General features: G+C 40.7%; 1 protein-coding gene across 1 annotated transcript; it reads right to left on the bottom strand.

The window, feature by feature from the left end:
* Positions 1-38: 38 nt before the first annotated feature.
* bik (BCL2 interacting killer) lies at positions 39-3,689 on the bottom strand. The gene is made up of 6 exons (XM_060903239.1): positions 3,613-3,689; positions 3,487-3,515; positions 1,281-1,384; positions 962-1,102; positions 715-829; positions 39-477 (listed from the first exon to the last, which is right to left on the bottom strand). Exons 3-6 carry the CDS (start codon positions 1,373-1,375, stop codon positions 376-378), a joined length of 453 nt encoding a protein of 150 aa, XP_060759222.1. The 5' UTR covers positions 1,376-1,384; positions 3,487-3,515; positions 3,613-3,689; the 3' UTR covers positions 39-375.
* Between the last annotated feature and the right edge of the window lie 8,303 nt (positions 3,690-11,992).

Here is an 11,992-nt window from a genome sequence, read left to right as displayed (position 1 = left end):
TTTTCCAAATGATGAAAGAAAAAACCCACAAGTGAATATTCAATCCAATAACATTTTTATTATTATAATTATTATTATTATTAGCTTTGCAGTGAAGACATCAAATTGAAAGTCCAGCTTCCTATAATAGTTGAGCAGTTCTTTTACAGGAAGAGGTAAGAGAATGAATATGGCCCAATTAACCAGCAACAGACCCTACTGTAAACCAACAACGGCATCCGACAACTTACAAAAATCATGTGAACCAGCACTCAAGTTGCAATCAGGTAGAAAACAATCATACAAAATTATATAAAAATGAACACGTTTTATCCTTCTTGACCCACTCGTAGATCCACCAAAGACCTGCTCTTGGCCCTTTTTCTGAATGTTGGTTTAAATCTTGGTTGCGCTAAAGACAGTTGCAGCTACCAGCAGGGCAGCAGAAGCGAGAACGTATTTTGTCTTCCAGGACCAATGAGGAAAGTGTGGCTTCACCTGTGTGAAGAGAAGAAAAAATTCCAGAATGCAAGAAACAACAAAAAGCTGAGGCAATCCGAATGCAGTCTCATTCTTGGGTAGCCCATCACTGTTCTATCTATGGTCTAGATGCAGCCTTTTTCTTAAGAGGTCATATAAAATATTCATGTGCAGTACATTGGCTTTATCCTGTACATTCTGCCTTATCCCATTATTATTCTCTAAATAAATAATTCAGAAAGAATTCTCTCTTACCCAATTGATCCATTTCATAGTTGCTTGGCAAGCTTGTGTGTGCAGCTCTGGAACCAGCCTGGATGCTCTTACCATCGGCATGATCTTAGACCACTGAAGGCTGCCTATGATCCTCCTGTATTACATATTTACATATTACTTTGTTATTACAGTTTCACTTTGCTTCTCCATCGATGAACCACAGATAGATTGCTTTGTTTCTCCCTTTTCCTCACTAGGTAATGCATGGTTAAAACATTTCACTTACCTGTTGATGGCTCTCCAAATCAGTATGTTTGGATAAACCTGCCAGTGTAGGAGTTGTTGCTGGGGGAGCTTCTCCCTCCACCTACTGTTCAGTTCATCTCCGATCTGAGCCAGCTGATGGCCAATTATTTGAGTAGCTCTCCTAGAACAAACATTTTTATCATCATCAGAGCTTAATTTCGATCTACACAATAATCTGCTCAGCAAAATGATGCATCTGTTGATGGATGAAAGAAAGCAGAGTATTAGCACATTGGGATAACTGTGTAAAAGCTTATACATGGATTTGGAAATGTGTATATATAATATTTAATTTCTACCTCATGTTGATATTGGAGGGAATGTAGTTTTCCACCTCGCCAGGTCCAGCCTGAGGGGAAACGGCACTGTTCGCTACTAGTGCTTGTTCCACCATTTTGTAATCCTGAACAGAGAGAATATTTTATAGAGTCTATTATATTTATATTTGAACATCTATGTATCCTTGAATCTGTATATCAGTTCAATATCTTTCTCCTCGATTTCTTTTTAACTTGCTTTAAGTGGTTATTTGTTTAAGAGCCGTGCTGGGTTTCACTGTGCTCTTTGTGGTTGCCTTTTTTTATGGCTTTCACCGAACTTGTACTGTCATGTAAACACAGTCACATGACTCGTCTGCATACTGGGTGTGTTCCATTGTGTTGCTAGTGGAGAGTGAAAAGATGAGCTCATCCACGGTAGTTTCCAGTTTTACACCTTATTCGCCGTTCATATTACTTTCCCTTTTCCAGTAAATAACTTTTCAGGCCGTGTGCCATAACAAATCAGAAATACGCCACTTATAATCAGATTTAGTCTGTCGATACGAGAGCTGAATGATGAGGAAGTGGAACTAATACAAAATAATAAAATGCTGTTAAATTATAACTCTATGCAATATACACTCACTGAGCATTTTATAACAGCTGTACACTTACATATTCATGGCATTATCTGATCAGCCAAACATGTACCAGCGGTTTAATGTATAAAATCATGCAGCTACTGGCCGGCAGCTTCAGGTAATGTTCACATAATTGTTGATATGGGATTTTCACACACACAACATTCTCTGGAGTGTACTCAGAAGGGCAAAATAAAGAAAAAAAAAACATCCTGCGAGCACCAGTTCTGCTGATGTAAATGCCTTGTTGATGCGAGATGTCGGTGGAGACTGGGCAGACTGGTTTGAGCTGATATAAAGGCTACAGTAACTCGGGTCATTACTCTGTACAGTCGTGGTGAGCGGAAAAGCATTTCAGAATGCACATGTCGAACCTTGAGGCAGACAGGCTACAACAGCAGAAGACCATGTTGGTTTCCACTTCTGTCAGATGTAAACAGGCAGCTGAGGCTGCAGGGGTACAGGCTCACCAAAACTGGATGGGTGAAGACTCTAAAAATGTAGCCTGGTCTGAAGAATCTGTCTCTGCTAAGGTACACGATTGGTAGGGTCAGAATTTGGTGCCGAAAGCATGAATTCATGGACCCAACCTGCCTTGTGTCAACAGTCCAGGCTGGTGGTGGTGGTGTAACGGTGTGGGGAATGTTTTCTTGGCACACTTTAGGCCTGTTAATACCAATCATCGCTTGAATGCTACAGTATTGTTGCTGACCATGTGTGTCCCTTCATGGCCACAATTTACCATTGCCTAATGGCTACTTCCAGAGATAATACATCATGTCACAAAGCAAGAGTAATCTCAAACTGGTTTCTTGAACACAACATTGACTTCAATGGACTTCCCAGTCACAAGAATCCAATGGAACACCTTTGGGATGTGGTCGAATGGGAAATTTGCAGCATGAAAGTGCACCTGAAAGATCTTCAGGAACCGCATGATGCAATCATGTCAACATGGACCAGAATTTCAAAGGAATGCTCCCAACATCCTGGGGAATCCATGCCACAAAGAATTGATACTGGTTTGTGAGCAAAGGGCCATCCTACCCAGTTTTAGTATAGTATTCCTGATAAAATATTTGGAGAGTGTAAATGCATTGAGGAATGGTGTGTATGCAACCCTTTTGTTCGTGTGTGTTCCTAGATAAAAGGTTAAGGCAAATATATTCAAATCAGCCAAACTGCTCAGAGCTGAGCAAATGAAATAAACACATTTGTACATCATGTTCTTTTTACCACCTAATACAGTAATGTGAATATTGTCATAATATGCTTTGTCCCATGCGCACTGTCATTTACAACCGGAATTGTTTTTGAAATTGGTTTATTTGTTTACCTACCCCACACAATCTGCTATAAACACGAAACAAAGATCATTTTCAAAATGATAATCTTCAAACAGTATTCAAGACTCGATATTGGTTTTCCATCTTCATATTAAACATACTATTTTTTTTACTCCAGCCTCGTATTAATTAAACACACTAATTTTATATGCAGTAGGATGTTTTAAATGAACCAACAGCTTATAGTGTGACAGTAGCCATGTTTCCCTTATCTAACAAAGGACAGGTAACAAAGGGAGAAACAACATAAACACGTACCTCAATTGTAGATTAGAATGGACGCCGCCCTGTAACACAAATATCCGTTATAAAATGGAAAGTAATCTATTATATTCATTTTTAACATTTTCCACTCAAATAAATAATATTTGCAGAGTCACTTACAGCAGCGTCCTTTAATGGTTTTCGGTTACAGGTGTTTGTTTCAGCAATGATAAAGCCACGCCTTTAGGAGTTTTCCTTCCTGGAAAGAAGAGACAGGCATTCATTTTGAACTGCATCCACTAGAGGACACTCTCCATGTCCTCGGTATTAACTTTTCTTCTCACAGTCCATGGTTCATGCTTAGTTGTCCTTTTGATAAAGCCAAAGTACTGATACTCGGATAGCTCCTGTTCAGCAAAGCAGATTAACATGAACCCTTCCATCTCACATTGAGGTCCCTGTTAAAACATGCATATAAATGAATACAACATAATTGTTCCAAAATATTTAGATATCTGATTTCCTTCGTTATGTTCTGATTTACGTTCTGATTTCCTCCAGACGTGAGTAGGTTTTAACTGCATTTCCACATAGAACCTCTTTAGAAAGCGAGAACCATAATCCATCCAAAGAAATGTTGTGCCTATGAAGTGCTTAGTGCTGTATTAACGTAACTCGTGAAATTTCAAAGCTGCTTTGATTTTTAATAAATGCTTTATATTTTAAGTTTCTGACATCATAAACAAGTTGGTTAATATTTTACAGCTACGCTTTTTTTTTTTTTTTTAGCTTTTTGGCATCGGAGAGCCAGCAGCTTGTGTTTCCTGAACCTATTCACATGCACAGAACTTCTGGGTACAGAAAAACATGTGACTTTGTGTTGTGTTTAAGTCATGCTGAAAACAATAAACCATCTGTCCTCAGTCTTCTCATCATAGAGTGTCATCTGCCCTGCCGCAGACAATCATCAGGGTAGTTTGACTACAAAGTTTTGGTAGACAACCAGCATTTGTTGACATCATATTCAAAATGAGTATATATTAAAAATGTATCAGTTTCAACATTTGATATGTTGTCTTTGTGCTATTTTATAGTATAGTTGTCTTAGTCCATCTTATTCCAGCCTACAGGCAGAAATGTAAAATCTGCAAAGCCTGTGGTGAAAACTGTGAAGAAATGGACCAGCAAGGAAAAACACAAACTGCAAGACTGTTTTGACTGTACTGATTGAAGTTTTTTTGAAGCTACAGCTGACAACTTGGATGAAGTGACAGACACTGTGACATCCTTTGTCAGCTGTCGTGAAGATATGTGTACCAGCCAAGACCTACTGCACTTACAACAATAATAAACAATGGTTTACATCCAGGGGGCGGCACGGTGGTGTAGTGGTTAACACTGTCATCTCACAGCAAGAAGGTCCTGGGTTCGAGCCCAGCAACTGGCGAGGGCCTTTCTGTGTGGAGTTTGCATGTTCTCTCTGTGTCTGCGTGGGTTTCCTCTGGGTGCTCCGGTTTCCCCCACAGTCCAAAGACATGCAGGTTAGGTTAATTGGTGGCTCTAAATTGACTGTAGATATGAGTGTGAATGGTTGTTTGTCTCTGTGTCAACCCTGCGATGACCTGGGGACTTGTACAGGGTGTACCTTGCCAATAGTCAGCTGGGATAGGCTCCAGCTTGCCCGCGGCCCTGTAGAACAGGATAAGCGGCTACAGATAATAGATTGATGGATGGGTTCACATCCAGGCTAAGGCAACTCTGTTAAGCCAAGAAGAATGCCTATAGAAGTGGGGACAGGGCCCTGTACATGCAGGCCAGAAACACACTGACTAAGGAAATCAGAGTAGCTAAGAGAAGCTACACTGAAAAGCTGAAAAACAGGGGTTCAGCTGATGATGTTGTATCAGTGTGGAGAGGCCTGCAAGGCATCACCATCTACAGGAGACCACCCCCCTGCTGAGGAAAACAAAAACCTGGCTGACGACCTGAATGCCTTGTACTGCAGGTTTGAGGATAACACATTAACACACCTCACCCATCCCAGCCCATCAACAACAGCCCTTATCACACCCTTGGCAACCCCCTACCCCCTTCCCCTGATGCTAAGGCTGCACTCGAGGTGTGTGAAGAGGACTTGAGACGGCTCTTCCAGAGTCAGAAAATCAGGGAAGCACCAAGCCCAGATGGAGCCTCTCACGCCTGTCTTAAAACCTGTGCTGATCAACTGGCTTCAATCTTTACATAGATCTTCAACAGATCCCTTGAGCTGTGTCAAGTCCCCTTCTGCTTCAAGAGCTCCATCATTCCAGTCCCCAAGAAACCCTCCATCACTAAATGACTACAGGCCTGTTGCTCTGACATCTGTGGTCATGAAGTCCTTTGAATGACTAGTGTTGGCCCACCTGAAGAGCATTACAGGTCACCTGCTAGATCCCCTGAAGTTTGCTTACAGGGCAAACAGGTCAGTGGATGATGCAGTCAACATGGGACTGCACTACACCATGCAACATCTTGACTGCACAAGGACCTACGCAAGAATCCTGTTCATAGACTTCAGCTCAGCGGTCAAAACCATAATTCCAGAAATCCTCTCCTTCAAACTGTCCCAGCTCAGTGTCTCACCTGTCATATATCAGTGGCTCACCAGCTTCCTGACAGGCAGGGAACAGCAAGTAAGACTGGGGGCAGTCTCTTCTGGCATGTGGTCAATCAGCATTGGTGCTCCTCAGGGATGTGTCCTCTCCCCACTGTTCATCTCCCTTTACACCAACAACTGCACCTCCATGGACCCAACTGTAAAACTCCTGAAATTTGCAGATGACACTCCGGTCATAGGCCTCATCCGAGATGGTGACAAGTCTGCATACAGGTAGGAGGTTGAACAGTTGGTGCTCTGGTGCAGTCAGAATAACCTGGAGCTAAACACGCTCACGACAGTGAAGATGGTAGTGGACTTCAGGAGACACCCCTCTGTGATGCTCCCCCTCACAATATCCAACAGCCCTCTGTCAACTGTGGAGACCTTCAAGTTCCTGGGAACTATCATCTCACAAGACTTGAAATGGGACTCCAACATCAACTCCATCCTTAAAAAAGCCCAGCAGTGGATATACTTTCTGTGGCAACTCAGGAAGTATGGTTTGTCACAGGAGCTGCTGACACAGTTCTGCACCGCTATCATTAAATCCATCCTGTCCATATCAATCACAGTCTGATTCGGAGCAGCCACAAAAAAGGACAGGAACAGACTGCAGCGAACAGTAAGGTCAGCAGAATGAATCATCGGTGCTCCCCTGCCCAGCCTCCAGGATTTGTACATTTTACAAACCAGGAAGTGGGCAGAGAAAATCATTAAGGACTCCTCACACCCTGGTCACAGCTTTTTCCAACTCCTCCCCTCCAGCAGGCGCTATAGAGCACTGCGAACCAGAACCACCAGACAGAAGAGCAGCTTCTTTCCCCGTGCCATCAACATCATAAATATCTGACCTGATCCATTATACTATTGTATCACGTACCTCCCTGTATACTCCTGTTTGCACTTCCTTGCTGCACTCTGTGCACTCTGACTGTCGTGTATTTTTAGTATATTGTGTCTTGTCTTTAAATATCCTGCATATTGTCTGTATATGATGTACTGTTTATATTGTTGGCAGCATACATATTTATAATGTATACTGTGTATTATAGATATTGTATATTATTGATATTGTAGATTTTTTATGCATAAACACTATATTATCATTGATGGATATATTCTAGATATTTAGTTTATAGATTGTATAATACAGATATTTTAGATATATTGTGTATAATATAGGTATTCTATATGTATATTGTAAATAATAATCGTAATAGTTGTTGTAGACTGCATATTATATTGTGTAATGTCTATATTGTCTGTATTGTACATTACATATACATAAACTACATATATACACATTCACACTTTTTTTCCTCCGTCTATATCACTACAGAGACACCAACTGCCAGAACCAAATTTCTTGTGTCAACAAACTCAGCCAATAAACCTGAATCTGATTCTCAGTGAAATATTACAAGGTTTCCTAGATTTGCAAATCTTCACATTCTGTTTTTATGTATGTTTTACACAGTATCCTAACTTTTTTGGAATTGGGTTTGATTAAACAAGTCCTAAATTAATTACAATTTACTGCATAACTATAACAAAACAAATTATTCTAATACTCTATTTATTAGAAAATATTTCCATACAAATTAATATTTCCAAAACATTACAAATTTTTTGACAAAGTTCAAGAAAACCTAAATAACATCAGGCAGTATTTATTTATAACCGTATCAAACAAAAAAAGATCAGTATAACAATTCAATAGTATAAAAAGCCAATGTGTATTAAATAAAATGAGATGTGAGATATTAGTGTGAGCACTGAGGAATAATCTATAAGTTATGGAACTCTATCAGGATTGATTCATGTCCATCCATTATCCGTAACCGCTTATCCTGTGCAGATCATGGGCAAACTGGAGCCTATCCCAGCTGACTATGGGTGAGAGGCAGGGAACACCCTGGACAAGTCATCGGATCATCACAGGGCTGATACAGAGACAAACAACCATTCACACTCATGGTCAATTTAGAGCCACCAATTAGCCTAACCTGCATGTCTTTGGGGCAAACCAAAACACCCAGAGGAAACCCACGCAGACATGGGGAGAACATGCAAACTCCACACAGAAAGGCTCCTGTCAGCCGCTGGACTTGAACCCAGAACCTTCTTGCTGTGAGGCAACAGTGCTAACCACTACACCACCCTGTAGTATACATGCCTTTGGATTGGTTCATGTGTGATGTGAATTATGTGACCAATAAATCCTGTTAAGACATACAGTGGGGCAAAAAAGTATTTAGTCAGCCACCAATTGTGCAAGTTGTCCCACTTAAAAAGATGAGAGAGGCCTGTAATTTTCACTTCAACTATGAGAGACAGAATGGGGGGAAAGAATCCAGGAAATCACATTGTAGGATTTTTAATGAATTAATTGGTAAATTCCTCGGTAAAATAAGTATTTGGTCACCTACAAACAAGCAAGATTTCTGGCTCTCACAGACCTGTAACAACTTCTTTAAGAGGCTCCTCTGTCCTCCACTCGTTACCTGTACTAATGGCACCTGTTTGAACTCGTTATCAGTATAAAAGTCACCTGTCCACAACCTCAAACAGTCACACTCCAAACTCCACTATAGCCAAGACCAAAGAACTGTCAAAGGACACCAGAAACAAAATTGTAGACCTGCACCAGGCTGGGAAGACTGAATCTGCAATAGGTAAGCAGCTTGGTGTGAAGAAATCAACTGTGGGAGCAATTATTAGAAAATGGAAGACATACAAGATCACTGATAATCAACCTCGATCTGGGGCTCCACGCAAGATCTCACCCCGTGGGGTCAAAATGATCACAAGAACGGTGAGCAAATTCCCAGAACCACACGGGGAGACCTAGTGAATGACCTGCAGAGAGCTGGGACCAAAGTAACAAAGGCTATCATCAGTAACACACTACGCCGCCAGGGACTCAAATCCTGCAGTGCCAGACGTGTCCCCCTGCTTAACCCTTTGATGCAAAACATATGCACACCCCTTCTAATGCACAACATGGGTCAAAAATGACCCGCATTAATTTTCCAGGTTATTTCATGCTGACTGAGTTTTTCTTTGCTCTATCTTTTGAAATCAATTTATTTTATGATTGAATATTCCAAGTATTCTTTAAATATCTTGTTTTTAATTACCACATCATTAATTTAATTTTTTCTTTCCTACTTTATGACCAAAAATACTTTTTATTACTACACATGGGTCATCCAAGTGTGATTTAAAATTAAATGTCTTAATACTATAATAATAATTTGTTTCAAGTAATTACTTTAGCAGTGAATGGGGCCAGTTATTTATTTATTTATTAACTATGTAGTTAGCTAAGCCAACTACAATAAAATTAGCTAACTAAAATAGAATATGTCAACAGCTCGGTAGCTAATAGTAATTACTTGTAACTTTCTGACAAGTAATCTACTCACTCTCAAGGTAACCTAAACATAATCAATTTTTTTCTAAGGTAATGTTAGAACAATTGAAAAACATTACTTACATGTATTAGATGGGCAAAGGGCGCTGTGCTGAGCTGTGAAATGTCTGACACAAGCACAATTCACAGTTCCCACCAAACGCTGTAGTAAATGCATGCGGGTCGGTTCTGACCCATGTGTGTAAACTTGATGTAGAATTACAAAAGCTGTGCTTGTTCATAACTTAAGAAAGGAAAAATAAAAATGATGATTTGTGCTAAACAAAAACAAGACATTTACTGCATATTTGGAAAAGTAAATGACAAAATGAATTTATTTCAAAAGTATATCATAGAAACACTCAGCCATACATGAAATAACCTGGAAAAAAAAATGAATGCAGGTCGTTTTTGACCCATGTTGTGCATTAGAAGGGTAGTGATACAAAAAGGGTTTTTATTCAAAAAGTAAGAAAGGAAAAAATAAAATAAGGATGTATGATGATCAAAAACAAGTTAATTGAGGAATACCTTGAATACTGAATGATGGAATTAATTTATTGCAAAGATATAAAAGATAAAAACTCAGCCGGGTCACTTTTGACCCATGTTTTGCATCAAAGGGTTAAGCCAGTACATGTCCAGGCCCGTCTGAAGTTTGCTAGAGAGCATTTGGATGATCCAGAAGAGGATTGGGAGAATGTCATATGGTCAGACGAAACCAAAATAGAACTTTTTGGTAAAAACTCAACTTGTCGTGTTTGGAGGAAAAAGAATGCTGAGTTGCATCCAAAGAACACCATACCTACTGTGAAGCATGGGGGTGGAAACATCATGCTTTGGGGCTGTTTTTCTGCAAAGGGACCAGGACGACTGATCCGTGTAAAGGAAAGAATGAATGGGGCCATGTATTATGAGATTTTGAGTGAAAACCTCCTTCCATCAGCAAGGGCATTGAAGATGAAACGTGGCCGGGTCTTTCAGCATGACAATGATCCCAAACACACCGCCCGGGCAACGAAGGAGTGGCTTCGTAAGAAGCATTTCAAGGTCCTGGAGTGGCCTAGCCAGTCTCCAGATCTCAACCCCATAGAAAATCTTTGGAGGGAGTTGAAAGTCCGTGTTGCCCAGCGACAGTCCCAAAACATCACTGCTCTAGAGGAGATCTGCATGGAGGAATGGGCCAAAATACCAGCAACAGTGTGTGAAAACCTTGTGAAGACTTACAGAAAACATTTGACCTCTGTCATTGCCAACAAAGGGTATATAACAAAGCATTGAGATGAACTTTTGTTATTGACCAAATACTTATTTTCCACCATAATTTACAAATAAAGCCCTGTGATGACCTGGCGACTTGTCCAGGGTGTACCCTGCCTTTCGCCCGTAGTCAGCTGGGATAGGCTCCAGCTTGCCTGCGACCCTGTAGAACAGGATAAAGCGGCTAGAGATAATGATGAGATGAGAATTTACAAATAAATTCTTTAAAAATCAGACAATGTGATTTTCTGGATTTTTTTTCTCATTTTGTCTCTCATAGTTGAGGTATACCTATGATGAAAATTACAGGCCTCTCTCATCTTTTTAAGTGGGAGAACTTGCACAATTGGTGACTGACTAAATACTTTTTTGCCCCACTGTAACTGTGAGAATGAAGTGAAAATGGCAAATAACATGAGAAAATAATCCTGGTTCAACAACTGTCCTAAATAGAAAGGAGGAAGAAATAAACAAAAGAGAAATATACACTGTATACGAGAAAGTGAAATCTTCTTCTTTTGGCTGCTCCCGATTAGGGGTCGCCACAGCGGATCTTTCATCTCCATTGCTCCCTGTCCTCCGCATCCTTCTCTACCACACCTGCCACTTTCATGTCCTCTCCCACCCCATCCATGTATCTCCTCTTTGGCCTTCCTCATTTTTGTGTGCCTGGCAGCACCATCCTCAACATTCTCCTTCCAACATGCTCTGCATCTCTTCTCAGGATGTGCCCATACCATCTCAGTCTCATCTCTCTTAGCTTAATTCCCAAGCTCTCCACATGTGCTGTCCCTCTGATGTGCTCGTTCCTTATCCTGTCCAACCTTGTCACTCCCATCGCAAACCTTAACATCCTCAACTCCGCCACCTCCAACTTTTCCTCCTGTCTCTTCGTTAAGGGTACGGTCTCCAATCCATGCATCACAGCTGGTCTCACTACTGTCTTGTACATCTGACCTTTCACTTTTGCTGGGACTTTCCTATCACAAATGACTCCTGAAATCCTTCTCCAACTGCTCCACCCTGCCTGCACTCTCTTTCTCACCTCACTATCGCAGCCCCCGTTTTGTGCGTTTCTTTAATTCTCATGTATTAACTGGAGAACTTGGATAACTTTGGACAGCGTAACTCTAGGTAGGGGTTACATTGGGATTAAAAATTAAGGAAGACTTAGGCTCCTTTTTCATGGGTGTCAAAAATGTGGGAAGAGTGCTGTTATTATAGGAGAAAAACTACAGTCATGTGAG

Source organism: Neoarius graeffei, chromosome 21 (assembly GCF_027579695.1).
Source record: "Neoarius graeffei isolate fNeoGra1 chromosome 21, fNeoGra1.pri, whole genome shotgun sequence".
In the NCBI taxonomy this organism is placed as follows: domain Eukaryota; kingdom Metazoa; phylum Chordata; class Actinopteri; order Siluriformes; family Ariidae; genus Neoarius; species Neoarius graeffei.
This window is presented reverse-complemented; position numbering and strand designations above follow the sequence as displayed.

Coding starts and splice junctions, on each gene's coding strand:
- bik (XM_060903239.1), bottom strand. CDS start 1,375: ATGGTGGAACAAGCACTAGTAGCGAACAGTGCCGTTTCCCCTCAGGCT. Junction 830..961: donor ATTTGGAGAGCCATCAACAG/GTAAGTGAAATG, acceptor TATGTAATACAG/GAGGATCATAGGCAGCCTTC. Junction 478..714: donor CTATGAAATGGATCAATTGG/GTAAGAGAGAAT, acceptor CTCTTCACACAG/GTGAAGCCACACTTTCCTCA.